Source organism: Schistocerca cancellata, chromosome 8, assembly GCF_023864275.1.
Source record: "Schistocerca cancellata isolate TAMUIC-IGC-003103 chromosome 8, iqSchCanc2.1, whole genome shotgun sequence".
Lineage (NCBI taxonomy): Eukaryota > Metazoa > Arthropoda > Insecta > Orthoptera > Acrididae > Schistocerca > Schistocerca cancellata.
The window spans coordinates 556254142-556272172 of record NC_064633.1 but is presented as its reverse complement, the minus strand read 5'-3'; the positions used below and the strand labels follow the sequence as shown (position 1 = coordinate 556272172).

Here is an 18031-nt window from a genome sequence, read left to right as displayed (position 1 = left end):
TCCTCTCTTTTTTTTTTTTATTGTAAGCGGTGGTAGCGCGCACTAAAGCAAGCCCTGCCGCGAGCAGCGACAGGCTGTAAACACGCACTATCAGAATGCGACAAACAATGCATGACACAGTACAGTAATGCATTTTCAGCTTAGAGTGATCTAAACACCTATAACAAAGAAAACTGCGCTTATCAGATCAAAGAAAAAATAAGCAATCAATTCAAACAAGACGAGGCACGTGGAAAAGGAAGGGTACCCGTATAAATACGGACGGAGCGCTTGACGCATAGCAATGGCTACCTGGTGAAGCTTACCTGCTAAGCTTAAGATTCGAACCAAACTACTGTAGCTGTATCGTCATTCATTCGCCTGAAATTGTCTCATGTTACAATGGACCAGCTTTGTTTCGATTTGGAGATGCGGCCTATAACTTCTCTCTCCCCTTGAATTTAGAGTCTCAAATTTCAGGTGCGTCTTAGATTCGGGATAATTTATTTCCTTGATTTAGAGTCTCATTTTTCAGGTGCAGCTTAGATTCGAGTAAATACGCTAATTAGCACAGCTGCTTGAATAAAAAAAGTGCTTGGGTTTCCATAAGTGTCAAGTAATTAAAATTTAAAGAGATTTTGGCCAAGCACTGCTTGGCCATTGTCAAGTGCTATGATTGTCAGTGGACTGCTGGTATGCCCCTTATATATACTAAGTAGTCAGTTGTGATGTCACTGGTGCCTAGGGCACTGCCATACACGGGTATATATTGACTTGACATTTGATGCGCCCACTTCAACCACATTATTGCTGGATCCCATGCTGTGCTGAGCTGAAGGCCACCATCTCTATTTAATGTATTATCAGTGATTTCAATTTCAATGGCATCTTTAATTACACAATCCTAGAAGCTGTTTGTCATCAAATTTTAATCGGTGTCTGTTTTCTAAAGAATGCTAAGCTAAAGCAATTACTTTGGGTAGCATAGATGATAAAACCTCTCATGTTCCTTCCTGCATTGCTCTTTGGTGTGTAAAGTTTGTCCAACATAAGACTGGCTACACTCACAAGGTATCTTGTAGACACCTGGTGTTCTGAGACCTGCTGCATCTTTAACTGGCCTCAGTAATTGTTAGATTTTTGTTGGAGGTCTGAAGATTCATTTGATCATCCCGTTTCAGCAGGCAGCTTGCCCAATATGGAGCCAGAGAACAGCAAGAAAGCAAGTTTCTTTTCGTGCTCCTCATCAGTGGTCTTGTTATGAGAGTCGTGAATGAAATTGCTTGATTTATTTGATCAATGTTGCAGCCATTGTTCATGAATATTTTGTGTAGGTAGCTCAGCTCGTGGGACACAGGTTATCAGCATCTGATATTCTTGCATGATACACCAATGTTCGTAAAACATTGCGCTTCTGTGCTGGTTGGTGATGGCTGATGGCATGCAAGTACAGATCGGTGTGGATTGGTTTTTTATAGATGCTGTGGCCGAGGCATCCATTTCGTTTGCGGTGGACTAGAACATCAAGGAAGGGTAATACATCATATAATGGATGTTACTGTTAATGCCATTGAGGTGTTGCAAGAACTCAAGTTTCTCAGGTCCATAGGGTCAAATAACGAACGTGTTGTCAGCATATCGAATGCAACTACTAGGCTTTAATAGCACTATGTCTAAGGCAATATCCTCTAAATGCTCCATGAAGAGTGTTGCGACAGCTGGAATTAACAGGCTACGTATTGCAGCGCCATCCATCTGATCACAATATTGGCCATTGTACAGAAAATAAGATGATGTAAGACTGTGCCTAAATAGCCTGACCACATCACTTACAACACAGTAATGAAAGTATTGCAGTCCTTCCTGCTGACAAGGGGAATGCAGCTGTAATTATGGAATAATACGTGGACTGTGATATGAAGATCTACGTGCTACTAAATAATGTACTTATCAGAAACTCCTTAGCAACCAAACATCAAGGATAATAAGAAAGACATTTGAACTTCTCAAGCACTATGCGGTGGAAGACAATATGTTCAAAAACTTTCTCCTACAGGCACATAGACCACTTACTGCTTATACTTTATTGAAGATCTAAAAGGACGGGATGCCATTCCACCTTATCATACCCACCGTTGGTTCACCAACATACAAGCTGGCAAAGTACTTGGCCAATCTCCTCGCGCCACATCTGGGGCACTGTGAACGTCATATTAAAAATTTTGCAGATTTTTTGAACCGCATCAATCATCTTTGACCTAGTGAGGGTGACACCATTTTAGTTTTGATGTGGTGGTGCTGTTTACAGATGTGCCTTTCAAAGACAGTTTGGACCTAGTATCCCAGTTGTTCGTAAGTGAAGTGGTCAAGCCATTTAGACACACACTTATATCTTCTTATTTTCTGTACAGTGGTCAGTGTTACTATCAGACAGATGGTGTTGCAATGGGTGGCCCATTAGTTCCAGCATGTTGCAAACCTTTTCACAGAGAATTCTAGGGATATTGCCTTAGACACAGCACGGTTGTAGCCTAGTTGTTTCTTTCAGTACATTGATGACATCCAGAATGAGATTTTCACTCTGCAGCGGAGTGTGCGCTGATATGAAACTTCCTGGCAGATTAAAACTGTGTGCCCGACCGAGACTCGAACTTGGGACCTTTGCCTTTCGCGGGCAAGTGCTCTACCATCTGAGCTACCGAAGCATGACTCACGCCCGGTACTCACAGCTTCACTTCTGCCAGTATCTCATCTCCTACCTTCCAAACCTTACAGAAGCTCTCCTGCGAACCTTGCAGAACTAGCACTCCTGAAAGAAAGGATACAGCAGAGACATGGCTTAGCCACAGCCCGGGAGATACTGGCAGAAGTGAAGCTGTGAGCACCGGGCGTGAGTCGTGCTTCGGTAGCTCAGATGGTAGAGCACTTGCCCGCGAAAGGCAAAGGTCCCGAGCTCGAATCTCGGTCGGGCACACAGTTTTAATCTGCCAGGAAGTTTCATATCAGCGCACACTCCGCTGCAGAGTGAGAATCTCATTCTGGAAACATCCCCCAGGCTGTGGCTAAGCCATGTCTCCGCTGTATCCTTTCTTTCAGGAGTGCTAGTTCTGCAAGGTTCGCAGGAGAGCTTCTGTAGGGTTTGGAAGGTAGGAGACGAGATACTGGCAGAAGTGAAGCTGTGAGTACCGGGCGTGAGTCGTGCTTCGGTAGCTCAGATGGTAGAGCACTTGCCCACGAAGGCAAAGGTTCCGAGTTCAAGTCTCAGTTGGGCACACAGTTTTAATCTGCCAGGAAGTTTCACATTGATGACATGTTAGTCACTTGGCTCCATGTATGTGATGATCTCGACAAGTTCTTGGAACTGCTCAACAGCATTAACAGTAACATCCAGAAGGTAGAAAAAGAAGATGCATTGCCCTTCCTCGACATACTAGTCCACCTCAAACGAAATGGCTGCCTTGACCACAGCATCTATAGATAAACCACCCACACCAAACTGTACTTGCATGCCATCAGCTATCATCACCTGGCACAGAGGTGCACTGTTTTACAAACATTGGTGCACAGTGCAAGAATGGTATCAGATGCTGATAACGTGCCCCATGAGCAGAGCCACCTACACAAGATCTACATGACTCAGAACAAGACCATCAACAAGATGATGGAAAATAAGCTTGCTTTCTTAATGTTTTGTGGCTCTGTGTTGGGCAAAATAAGCCACCTGGTGAAATGACGCAAAAATCATGTCGCTCTTCAGACTGCCAAAAAAAATCCGTCAATTACTGATACCAGTTAAAGATGCAGTAGGTCTCAGATCACCTGGGATATACAAAATACCTTGAGAGAGTGACCAGTCTTATGTCAGACAAACAGTAAGCACTGTGGAACAATGCAGGAAGGAGCATGAGAGGTTTTATAGCCTGCGCTACCCTGAGAAAAATGCCTTAGCTGAGCATGCTGTAGAAAACGGACACCGGATAAAATTTGATGAAACATCTGTCGTGACTCGCACAAACTGCTTCAGGGATTGTGCAATTAAAGTATCCATTGAAATAAAGGTCACCAATAGCACTCTAAACAGAGATGGCCGCCTTCAGCTCAGCACAGCGTGGGATCCAGCAATTGCGTGGTTGAAGTTGGCACATCGAACGACGAGTCGGCGTATGTCCTTATACGGCAATGCAGCGGGCACCAGTGACATCACAGCCAGCAACTGGTGTATATATGGGGTATGCCAGCAGCCCATGGCAGTCATGCCACTTGACAATGGCCAAGGGGAGCTTGACCAAAATCTCATGTAATATTAATTACTTGATGCATGTGGAAAGACAGTAACCTTTTGTTCAATGTTACTGCTGCAAGACTGCATTTTTACAAGCGAGTGCTCGTTTTTGATTTTTATGGGGTGATTTCAGTATGATCCTTAATTATTAAATGTTGTTCTTTGAAACTTACTTCAAAATATCTACTCCTTTTCAAACTTAAGATTCATCCATTGGGAACCTCAGCACTCCATTTATGAGGGACTGATAATAGGGCTGCTTGTACTGATAAGAATAGCACGAGCTGTCTTTGGTAATAAGATCTGTACATACTGATTTTGTGTACAAATGAAATACACATTTGAAGTTTTTGTAGTGACTGATTTATTAATGAACATACTACTGTGAAAATGATTTTTTAAGTAGTTTCGCAAGGAAATTTATTATGTAATGATATTCTGTATGATGAAATTGGAAAAAAAATGTGGGCAGGGTTTGAATCTGCACCACTAGCATGGTAGCTGTGGAACTTAGCCCTTGCAGTGTGCGTGATCATTCGATAAATCAATGGAACGGAAAGAAACCCTAATAACACGGACAATGGGGTGTACCCTATGCCATGCATCTCACGGCGATTTGCAGAGTATAGATGTAGATGTACAATAGTTCCCTCCTCCATTACCTTTATTACAGGTTCACTCCAACTCTGATCTTCAAATGGGCATTAAAAGTATTTTTTAAATGTAATTTACTGGCCTATGGCTTACACAACACAACCAGCTCATACTTAAAATAAAATAAATAGGTATTGATAGAAAATTAGAATTGTAATGTAACCATTGTAGAATGCTTTTGTGCAGTCCATTGTCAGACTCAATTCTTTTGTGTTTGTAGTAATTGTTCTAATCTTGTCCTCATGATCTGTATGTGAGCAATAAATCGGGGATTGTAGTATATTTCTATAGTAACATTTAATAAAGCCAGTTCTTGAAACTTTCTTAATAGACTTTCTTGGGAAACTTTATGTCCATCCTCAAGAGTCTTCCAGTTCAGTTCCTTCAGTATCTCTGTGTGACACTCCCCCACACAGATCAAACAAACCTTTGATAATTCGTGCTGCCCTTATCTATATACATTCAATATCCCCTGTTAGTTCTATTTGGTATGTGTTCCACACACTTGAACAATATTCTAGAACTGGTCACATGAGTGATTTCTAAGCAATCTCCTTTGTGGACTTGTTGCACTTCCCCAGTATAGTATCAATGAACCCACAACTAAGGCTGTGTGATCATTCCACTTCATAGCCCTACAAAATGTTGCACCTGGATAATTGTACATGAGTTGGCCAATTCCAACATTGACTCATTCATTTTATAGTTCTAGGATACTAAGTTTTATTTTATTCATTTTGTGAAGCAAACAATTTTATATTTCTGAACGTTTAAAGCAAATTGCCAGTCTTTTCCTCATGATGACTTCAGATAAAGTGCCTGACCCATAAGGGATGTTTCTTTATTTTTCTTTAGACCATGTTTAAGTGTGATTGATTCCCAAAGTTTTGATTGATTGTTGATATTAATTTAATTAGAAGATCGGCTGCTTTTCTCTCCCCCCCTCCCCCCCCCCCCCCCAAGTGTGTGTGTGTGTGTGTGTGTGTGTGTGTGTGTGTGTGTGTGTGTGTGTTTTCCATCTAAAGTGTTGTGTTGAGATCACAATGGTGTCATAAATCCGAAGGTTGGTGTGAACACCACAGAACATTACTAGACATGGCCATATTGGAGTTGGTGTGGTGTTTCCTGCCTCTGAACTTCGAGATGACATACTAGCCAATTACAGGAGGGATCTGCAGTGTAACATGACGCCAAACCATGGCTCAACACAATGCATCATAATGGTAAAATTGCGTAATTATTCAGAAATAGTGCCAGATGTGACTGGAGAATGCGGCAGCTTAAAAATACTATAGAGTGTCATACAGTTTAATGTTCATGAAATAAGGTGACCTCATCACTGCTGTTAGATGCTGTCAAAACAATAAAAAGTATTTTATTTTCCAGTACCCCAGAAGATCATTGATACAAGAACATTTACGAGACCTAAGAAGCGTGTCAGCCGTCCTGCTCTGGAGACAATGTTGGAAGTACCAATTATGGAAAACCGCCAATTATCATCATCTCCTTGGTTTGCAAAGAACAATCTGTTGTCTTTGCGAGACAACATAGATGATGTCACTATATCATTTTCATCTGACGCTGACATTACAAATAAAACTCTGTGTAAAAGTGTTTCTCCAAGCATAAATTCATCTCCTCATATATCTGGTGTGCAGGTAAGACAATTAAGTAGCTATTTTTGTTTATGATGAACCGAGGCAAAACAATTACTGTAGTGCCACAGAATAAATTACAAAGATATACTGAATTAATATTAAAACTACACCAGCTTTTTATTATTTGCATTGCGCTCCTTCAGGAACAGTCATGTTATAATAAAATTAAATTCCTCACATATTAACAATTAATGGAAACTTATTTAAAAGCTTTTTTCTCCTAGCTTGTGCACCATCTCTTGGATGACATTTTAAACTATGCTCTTAAAATCTATTCAAAACCTTATTGTGTTGCAGTGAGTTTTGACAGTTTACAACTGAAGTAAAATATGTACGTTACACTATAAATAAAGGAATAGAACCAGAACTATGTCAAAATAGTTTTGAAAAAAATTGCAATATTTATTTAAACATAGTTGAGTCACCATTTTATTCCATTTGTGTATGAAACAATGAAATTAACCACACAAGTAATTTATGATCAGGATATGGGGCAATATTCTTTGGATGTAGCAACTTTCATTACTGACCTACTACACATAGCCAGTTCCGTTCCTTATATGGTTGGACATACACAGTTTTGCCACAGCCTTTTATTAAACTGTAAACAAAAAGCTCACTCCTTTATTTCAGGAACCCTATTAATTAACCAAAATTGAATTCCTTCCAGTGTGTTTCAGTTCAGCTGTACAATATGTTTAAGAACTAGGGCCAGATATACCTGTTAGGTAACAAATATTGGATAGTTGATTTTACATATTTTAAACCATTTGTTCCTTATATGCTTCATTTTGTTTCACAAAAGTTGTCAGAATAATTTACATCCATTTCAACTGTGTTGTCATTGGCTTATTTTTATTTGCTTTCCAATTCAATTCATCTCTCATTTCTTACACCCTTTTCCAGGGGTAGAGTCCACACTTACATTCTTCTTTGAATTTTTTTAACTAACTATAAGAATGATGTTACTTGTAGCATTATGCAAACAGCACTGATTATTGGAGAAACTTCCAATCTGACAACCACAATGTCTATTTACACAATAATGCATGTAGCTTACACCTAATCTAAGTTTGCTAACACTCTTTACCCAAATGCCAGTTCTGGAACGTTTTTAAAAAGTAACTTTTTTAAAAATAACCCAACTTCAACTAACATTTTAAATCAACAATAATTTTAAAGTGTCGAAATTTTCAAATACATGTGGTCAGTGCTGATACAGAGCCTGTAGCTGATTTTATATGGGACATGGCTAGCTTTGATGTGGGCAGGACATGGCCAGTTTCGTTTCTTACAAGCAAGGAACATGGGCAGTTTTGTTAATAATGGCCAATTTTAAAGCTGCTTTCAAGGTACTTACGGTCAGTTTTGTTGAATGAATGTGTTGCAAGATAGTCATTGCTACCAGTAGAATCAAAATTCATTCCTAACCTTTTTTAGTGGACATAGCCAGTTTTGATTCTAGCCCCCCTCAGTTCTGTTATATCACTGGTAACTTACTTTAAAGCTTAATATCATGTATACCTCATGTCCAGTATTGCATGTTATATACACTGTGTGATCAAAAGTATCAGCACACCTGGCTGAAAATGACTTAAAAGCTCGTGGCACCCTCCATTGATAATACTGGAATTCAGTATGGTGTTGGCTCGCCCTTAGCCTTGATGACAGCTTCCACTCTCACAGACATATGTTCAATCAGGTGCTGGAAGGTTTCTTGGGGGATGGCAGCCCATTCTTCATGGAGTGGTGCACTGAGGAGAGGTATCGATGTCGGCTGGTGAGGCCTGGCACGAATTCAGCATTCTGAAACATCACATAGGTGTTCCATAGGATTCAGGTCAGGACTCTGTGCAGGCCAGTCCATTACAGGGATGTTTTTCTTGTGTAACCATTCCACCACAGGCTTTGCATTATGAACATGTGCTCGATTGTGTTCAAAGACACAGTCGCCATCCCTGAATTGCTCTTAAACAGTGGGAAGCAAGAAGGTGCTCAAAACATCAATGTAGGCCTGTGCTGTGATAGTGCCATGCAAAACAGCATGAGAAAAACCACCACCTCTGAATTTTACCATTGGCAGTACACACACTGGCAGATGATGTTTACCAGGCATTCGCCATACCCACACCCTGCCACCAGATCGCCACATTCTGTACCTGATTCACCACTGCACACAACGTTTTTCTTCTGTTCAGTCGTCCAATGTTTATGCTCTTTACACCAAGTGAGGTGTCATTTGGCATTTATCAGCATGATGTGTGGCTTATGAGCAGCTGCTCGACCATGAAATCAGTTTTATAACCTCCCACCTAACTGTCATAGTACTTGTAGTGGATCCTGACGCAGCTTGGAATTCCTGTGTGGTGGTCGGGATAGATGTCTGCCTATTACGTATTATGACCCTCTTCAACTGTTTGCAATCTGTCAGTCAACAAATGAGGTTGGCCTGTACGCTTTTGTGCTGTGTCCCCCTTCACGTTTCCTTTTCTTTATCACATCGGAAACAGTTGACCTAAGGGTGTTCAGGAGTGTGGAAATCTCACGTACAGACATGTGATAAAAGTGTCACCCAATCACCTGACCACATTCGAAGTCAATGAGTTCCACAGAGTGCCCCATTCTGCTGTCTCACGATGTCTAGTGACTACTGAGGTCACTGGTACGGAGTACCTGGCAGTAGGTGGCAGTGCAACACACCTACTACAAAAAATGTATGTTTTTGGGGTTGCCTGGATACTTTTTATCACATAGTGTGTCTAGTTAATGCTGTGGAAACAATCAGCATATAAACAAAGACAAGTGTATTGTACATCAGAGCCGTGGTATTACATGTAAGTAACATCTAATTTTCAAATTCTTTGTGTGTGGTACAACTGAATTAGGTTTCCATGCTACGTTAGTTTGTAAACCAGATGTGGTATATTGAACTGGCAGTGTTACGTGATTAGTATCATCGAAGTACATTGGTGGAACACCAAACTATTATCTTGTTATATTATTATGTACACTCAGGTTATCCAAAGGAAAAAAAAAACTTGTTGACAATAATGGAAATGATATACTAGATATGCTATTGCAAGTAGAATTTGACAGAGCTTTAAGACAAAAGAAGGCTCATGGAATTGACAAAATTTCCTGAGAATTATTTAGATCCTTGAGAGATAACTCTATGCTCCCAGTGTGCAGGATAAATGAGGCAAGCAAAATACCCTCAGACTTCAACAAGAATGTAATAATTCCAAAGGAGGTCAGTGCTGACAGGTGTGAATATTACCAGACCATCCAGTTAACAAGTCATGGTTGCAAGATAGTGACATGAATTATTTATAGAGGAATGAAAAAAGTAATATCTGATCTTGGTAAAGATCAGTTTCGGTTTCACAGAAATACAGGAAAAGCAAGGCATTATTAAGATACGTTAGACAGATTTAAGAAAGGCAAAGCTGTGTTTATAGCATTTGTCAGTTTGGAGAAAAGTTTAGACAGTGTTCATTAGAATATTCCCTTTGAAATTCTGAATAGAGCAGGAATAAAATATTAAGAGGGAAAGGTTATATATAACTTCCACAGAAACCAGATTTCACTTCTAAGAGTCACAGGACATAAAATGGAGGTAGCAATTGACAAGGGAGTCCCCGTAGGGGTGCTCGCCACTCTTTGCTGGGTTCATGCTTGGCTGCCACAGAGCCCCAGCCTTTGCAGCATTTTTTCCCTTCCGTGCTGCATGTCTATCCTCTTGCTAATGTTTTTCCCCTCCCTTGGAGAACATGTCTGAGGTGTTCCTGGGAATGTTGGGCATTGTCTGTCACAGACATAAGAACAGTCTCACCTTCATTTTTCGCTCCCTTTTCCTTTCCTTGTTTACCTTCTCCTCTTGCTCCTCTGCTTTGGTGTTTGAGGTTCCTCTTTTTCTTCTTCCTCCCTGCGCTCCTGAAGGCCAGCCCATGCATCTGATGCATAACAGGTGACTGGGTAATGCATAGTCCCCAGCCCTGGGTCGACAGGTAGGGTTTGCACGTACTCCCTGGTACAGGCCAGGCCCAGGGAGGGATGATTGCCGAGCTACAGCCGTCCCAGATTGCCAGTTGGTCCCTCTGTCAGGTGTTCGGGAGGTGTGACCAATCACCTAAGGCAGGTGCGCCCCCTTTTAAAGGGGGCCCCCAGTTGGAAGGAGCACGCCTTCAGAGATGCTGGCAATCATGGAGAATTTTCTTGCAATGAGTCAATCATCTTCCCAGTCAACGTCTACGAAATGTAAATGTAATGAGCCTAAAGATTCAAAGACCCTCCCCGCTGCACATGGTCCCTCGTGGTCTTACATACTGAAAACGGTCAGTCCTTTGCCACAGTAAACCCGTTTATTATTCAGAAATGTGTTGATGCAATTGCCGGCCCTGTGAAATCCTGCATCATTTACGGAATGGCACTTTGCTTTTGGAGACTACTTTTGATTCTCAAGCACAAAAACTGCTTGCTGTCTCACTTCTCTACAGCTACCCTGTTCATGTCGAGGCTCATACAACTTTGAATTCTTCCTGTGGTGTAATTTACACCAGGTTGCTCGAGGGTCTAAGCGAGGCCAAAATCCAATCTTACCTCCCTGATTGGGGTGTCATTGCTGTTCATCATGTAATGAAAAAGGTAGATGCCTCTTTAGTGCCCACCCACACTCTTTTTCTCACCTTTGATTGAGTGGTGCTTCCATCCAAGATCAAAGCAGGCTATAAAATCAACACAGTGTGGCTTTACATTCAGAACCTGATGCACTGCTACCAGTGTCATTATTTGAACCACACTAGAACATCTTGTCAACACCCAGCCAAATGTGTAAACTGTGGCAGGGTTGTGCAAGAGGGCGATTGTGCGCCTCCTTCTCCCCACTGTATCAACTGCAATGCCGGCCATGCCGCCTCTTCCCAGGATTGTCCCATGTAACTTGAAGAGTCGGCTGTCCAGGAGATTCAGGTAAAAGAAAAAGTGCCTTACCCAGTCGCTCGCAAGTTGCTGGCTAGTCACAAACCATGCGTTCTCCTGTCTGGGACCTATAGTTCTGTTCTTGTTACCCCTTGCTCCATGAAGGACTTGGCCATGCAGACATGCAACCTCCAATTCTGCTCTGAGGTTGTGAAATTATCCAGTGTCAAGGTAGCATCACCATCCCCCTGTCCAACTGTGCAACAAGCCATCAAAACTCTCGCCTAAAGGGGAGAAACCACCAGCTACACAACCAATAAGCCGGAAAGGACTGAAGGAGTACTCGCGTGAAGACTTCCTCCATTCCTCCAGCCAAACAACACCTGAGTCTTCCTTTAACCAGAAAGGATCGAAGAAGTCCACCAAAGGCAAATGGTCTTCTCCTTCACCCACTTGAAAATCCTCCTTGACGGTGTTGCCACGTGATACGTTAGCCCGGCTGGCCTCCGTGTCACCAGTTCACACCACAACTGTTTTTCAGTGTTTGACTCCACAGACTGACTGCACATGCAAGCCGAGGCTTCTGTGGGCCCCATGGAGCAGGATTCTCCTGCTTCTGTGCCCTGTAGTAGTGACTATTAAACGGCTGTCACTCGGCAGCCGCTGAGGTGACACACCTTCATGTCCTCATCATGACTCTCCTCCAATTGGAATGTTGGCAGCCTTGGGTCCCACAAAGAGAATTTACAGTTGCTTTTTAGTGTCCCCTTGTAGTCTGCCTTCAGGAAACAAAATTGCGCCCTCACGACCGATTTGTGCTTTCACATTTTTTACTGATTCGTTTTCACCTTTCCCCTGAAGTCGGCATTCCATCTCATGGGGGCGTCATGTTGCTCATACAGGATGACATTCATAGTCAACCCATCTCCATGACTACTCATCTTCAACCTGTTGCAGTTCGCGTTTTCCTTCTTCACCGGACATTTTCCCTCAGTACCATTTATGTCCCTCCGTCATTTGATATCTACAGAGCAGACTTCCTTCAGCTTATTGGGCAACTTCCTCCCCAATTTAGGACCTGTCAGAGAGGTGCCCTCTTGGCTGATGTTCTTACTTACCTTCTTCTCCTTTAACACTGGAGCACCCACTTTACTTTCCGACTCCTTGCACACCTGTTCCCATTTGGACCTATCCTTGTGCACTGCCCAGTTTGCCCATCGTCTTGAGTGGTCCATTTTTTCTGACACCTACTCGAGCGACCATTTCCCATATGCTAGCAGTTTGCTGACTCCTACCCCATGTCCGTGCACGCCCAAATGGCAGCTTACTAAGGCTGACTGGAAGCTTTATTCCTCCCTGGCAACCTTTGAAGAACAAGATTTCTGCAGTTGTGATGGCCAGGTGGAATATCTCAAAAACATTATCTTTTCTACAGCAGAACGTTCCATTACTGGCACTTCCTCTTTACCACCTCATGTCCCAGTCCCTTGGTGGACTGAGGCATGCCGCAACGCAATTCATGCACAGAGAAGTGCTCTCCGCATTCTTAACCGTCATCCTACGATGGAAAACTGCATTCATTATAAACGGATCCGTGCAAAATGTTGTTGCGTTCTTCGGGATAGCAAAAGACCTAGCTGGATTTCACTCACTAGTTCTTTTATGAGTTCCACCCCTTCCTCTGCCATGTGAACCAACCTATGACAGCTCTCTAGGACCAAAATCCATTCACTAATTCCCGGCCTGACAGATCGTGGGCCCTATTCCTATCTCCCGACACCTTGGGTTGCCATTTTGCAGAAGTTTAAATCTCTTCCCACTATCACTCTGCCTTCCTCCATCGGAAACGAGCAGAGGAGGCTCGGGCGATACCCCTCTCTTTCCTTAATTGTGAGTGCTAGTGTACCTTTCCTATGAGGGAGCTAGATCTTGCTCTCAGTTCATCCCAATCTTCCGCCCTAGGGTCAGACGCTGTCTACATTCTATGTTGCAGCACCTTCCTCCTGTGGGCAAGCACTTGCTGCTTAACACATACAACCACATCTGGGTAGAGGGCATATTTCCCGGACACTGGCATGAAGCCACCTCCGTACCTATACCTAAGCCTGGTAAGGACAAAAACCTTCCTTGTAGCTACTGCCCCATCTCTCTTATCAGCTGCATTTGCAAGGTGATGGAATGTATGATTCATGCTGGGCTGGTGTGGTGGCTAGAGTCTTGCAATTTATTGATGAACACACAGTATGGATTTCGAGCACACCATTCTGCAGTTGACTCTCTCGTTACTTTGCACACCCATGTCATGAATGGTTTTCTGTGGAAATTGCAGACTGTTGCGATGTTTCTCAATTTGGAGGCCTATGACACCTGCTGGAGAACTGGTTTCCTCCATACTCTTTACACATGGAGTTTCCATGACTGCCTGTCCTGTCTCCTTCAGGCATATTTTAAAAGACCGAGTTTTAAAGGTATGTGTGGGTTGTGCCTCATCAGAAACCTTTGTCCAGGAAAATGGTGTGCCTCAGGGTTCCATCCTGAGCATTGTACTCTTTGGTATTGCCATTAACCATATAATGGCCTGTCTTCTGCGGGGCATCTCTGGCTCCCTTTTTATCTGCCAAAACAATATGGCAAAGGCCTTAATTTTTAGTTTTGGACCTCTGTTTCTGTAAGGTGTCTTTTTTAGCCCTTTTTCCTCATGCCTGTTTTAGTTGGCATCTGTTATGTCAATTGGGACTGATGCATAGTTGTTTTCACTTAAAACTTCCAGGCGGATAGGCCGTAGTCGATGTATAAAGCTCTCCCCTGACATTTCGTCTCCGACTGTGGGAGTCGTCCTCTGAGGTAACGCAGATTTCACCACTTTACCACGGAGGATGTCTTCTGCAGTTGAAGACGAAATGTCAGGGGAGAGATTCACACATCGACCACAGCCTATCAGCCCGTAAGCTTTAAGTGAAGACAATACTGGCCATGGAAGCCTACATTGTATGGTATAATTGTTTTTTAATTTCTCTCTGTCTTCATGTTCTGTAGTTTTGACTTGGGCGTATATGACCCCAGTTGTTTTTTGCACCCTAAAGCAAAACAGTGTGTAATAGGGTTATAGTCTACCCCAGTGTTGGGAAAATAGTGGAGGAAATACAGGTGAAATTTAGAAATATAATTGAAGTTCAGGGTGAAGAAATAAAAAGCTTGAGGTTTGCCGATTAAATGAAATTTTATAAGAATTGGTAAAGGACTTTGAAAAGCCATTGAATAAAACGGATAATATCTTGAAAAGGGGTTATGAGATGAATATCACCAATAATGAGGGAACATGTGGGTACCTCCGCTTACCCATCAGTCATGCAGCGAGTCAACTTCACTGTCGCACCCTGTGGTGACACGAATTCATCAAGTACATGTTTGCGTCACCTGTGTTTATTCTGCACAAATGAGTGACAAAAATGAAACCAGATTGCAGTGTATATTAAGTGGCAATGCTGATAATGGTGTTTGCATAACAATTCCACTCGAACACTGATCCCAAAGGGGGTACATTCCTCGGTGGCAAGTGCATTTCTGATCACATTAGCATGGGGGAATGAGGGACATGTATCCAGAATGAAGTAAACTTTCCTTGCAATTGTCTGGCGCCATGTATTTAGCAGATGCGTCAAAGAGAAAGTTAAAACAGGTAGTGCCGAACTAACTTCTGTACATGTCGGTGGGGAGCCATGTTAAGCTCAACCCATATGGTCCGCGGCTCGCAGAAACATAATCCATAAAACACTTCTGTAATGTACGGTGGCTCAGCTCACACTCATACTGCTTTTTGCTGAAGCGTACCCATGTGCACTACACATTTTCAGAATTTTGCCTATTGGTAAGTAAGCGCTCCGATGGATACCTGACGCAGCGAACATGGACCGGAAGTGAGCAGCTCTGGTCCATTCGACATTTTTACAGCATGGTTTCACAGCATAATTTAAACAAGGGCAGTGGGTTTTTCTGAAATTATATTGGGCTACAGTGAAGAATGAAAAAACTGCTAGAAGCTTACCTTGGGGAAAATAAATTTAGATTCTGGATAAATGTAGGAACACGTAAGGCAGTACTGATCCTATGATTTCTTATGAAAGATAGGTCAAGCAAAGGCAAACGTACGTTTATAGCATTTGTAGACTTAAGCTTTTGACAATGTTGACTGAAATATTCTCTTTGATATTCTGAAGGTAGCAGCGGCAAAAAACAGGAAGTGGAAGGCTATTTACAACTTGCACAGAAATCAGATAGCTGTTATGACTTGAGGGGTATGAAAGGGAAACAGTGGTCAAGAAGTGAGAGAGACAGGGTTCTAGCTGATCCTCAGTGTTGTTCAATCTGTGCATTGAGCAAGTAGTAATAGAAACGAAACTAAAATTTGGAGCAGAAATTAAAGTTCAGGGAGAAGAAATAAAAACTTTGAGGTTTGCTGATGACATTTTAATTGAGTCAGAGACAGCAAAAGACTTGGAAGAGCAGGTAAATGGAATGAACAGTGTCTTGAAAGGAAGATATAAGTTGTACATCAACAAAATCAAAACAAGGATAATGGAATACAGTCGAGTTAAATCAGATGATGCTTTGGGAATTAGATTAGGAAATGAGACACTTAAAGTAGTAGATGAGTTTTGCTATTTGGGCAGAAAAATAACTAATGATGGGAGAAGTAGAGAGGATATAAAATGTAGGCTGGCAGTGGGCAGAAAAGTGTTTCTTAACAAATGAAGTTTGTAAACATCGTATATAGATTTATGTGTCAGGAAGTCTTTTCTGAAAGAATTTGTCTGGAGTTTAGCCATGTGTGGAATTGAAACATGGACAATAAACAGCTTAAGGAAGAAAAGAATTTAATCTTCTTAAATACAGTGCTACAGAAGGATCCTGAAGATCAGATGGGTAGATCGCGTAGTTAACGAGGGTGTACTGAATAGAAACTGGGAGAAAAGAAATTTGTTGCACAGTCTGTCTAGAAGAAAGGATTGATTAAGACACATTCTTAGATGCCAAGGTATCACTAATTTAGTACTAGATGGAAGTCAGGGGAGTGAAAATCGTAGAGGGAGACAGAGATGAACATCGTAAGCAGATTAAGGAAGATGTAGGTTGCATTAGTTACTTAGGAATGAAGAGGCTTGTACAGTATAGAGTAGCATGGAAAGCTGCATCAAATCTGTCTTCGAACTGAAGACCACAACAACAAATATGCCAAAGGAGTTACATGTTGGGAATCCCACAAAAAATAGTAGACGAATTCCCATATTTTGGCACCAAACTTATGATGGCCGAAGTCGAGAGGGTGTAAAATACAGATTAGCAATAGCAAGAAAACCTTTTCTGAAAAATAAAAATTTGACATTATCAGATATAAATTTGTACTACAAAATGTTACATGAAGTTATTTGTCTGGAATGTAGCCTTACATTGGATTTAAACATGGATGATACACATTTCAGCAAGAAGGGATTAAAAGCTTTTTAAGTTTGGTGCTGCCAAATAATTCTGAAGATTTGATTGGTAGATTGAAAGCTAATGAGTAGGTACAGAATTGAATAGGGACTTAAAGAAAGAGTCTGTTGATACAACAGACTATGAGACATCGAGGAATTATCAATTTGGTGAAGGAGGGAAGTGTGTGGGGCAACATTCTAGAGGCTCCACTGCAGTAAACAGGTTCAAATGGATGGAGGATGTGGTAGTTAAGCAAAGGCTTACACATGATAGGCTGTGGGGAGCTACATCAAACTGGTCTTCATCTAGAAGCCAACAACAATTGTTTGTTTTTAGTTTCTTTATATAGATACAGAAATTAGACTGTACAACATTTAAATTAATTATTAAATAAAAGAGAGAAAGTACACTGTAGAAAATAGTCATACAATTTAAAAACCTTTACTCCATAAAACTTGTCAGCCAATTGTTTCCTTAAAAAACCACCTGTCCAGAAAATAACTGCACAGTTCTAATATACTGTTTCTTTACAAAATAGCTTGTTTTATTTAATAATTATATGACTTGTCGTTACACTTTAATTTCTGGTGTGGTATGTTGCCATAGTTGTTTTTAGTCTAAAGACTGATTGGAGGTAGCTCTCTGTATTAGCCTGTCCTGTGCAAGCCTCTTGATAGTCAGATTGACAAATAGAGGGCAGGAATTCAGAAAATGTCGTTCTTGTGAAACAAAGCTATCTCTTTATTCCCACGAAGTAATAAGTGCTATCAACATGGGATGTCAAACTGATTCCATAGTTTTAGGTTTCCTGAAGGCTTTCAATACCATTCCTCACAAGTGACTTCTAATCAGATTGTGTGCCTATGGACTATTGCCTCAGTTGTGCAACTGGGTTCCTGTCAGAAAGGTCGTAGTTGGTAATAATTGATGGAAAGTCGAGTAAAACAGAAGTGACTTCTGGTATTCTGTAAGATAGTGTTATAGGCCCTCTGCTGCTGTTTATCTATATAAAATATTTAGGAGACAACCTGAGCAGCCAACTTAGATTGTTTGCAAATTGAAGTGT

General features: G+C 41.6%; 1 protein-coding gene across 2 annotated transcripts in view; it reads left to right on the top strand.

Moving 5' to 3' along the window:
* LOC126095175 (uncharacterized) overlaps nucleotides 1-18031 on the top strand; it is a 189541-nt gene that overhangs the window by 47003 nt on the left and 124507 nt on the right. For both annotated transcript variants that reach the window (XM_049909908.1, XM_049909909.1), the window contains exon 3: nucleotides 6302-6573. In XM_049909908.1, the coding sequence (XP_049765865.1) occupies nucleotides 6302-6573 (272 nt within the window). The remainder of the gene's footprint in view (nucleotides 1-6301; nucleotides 6574-18031) is intronic.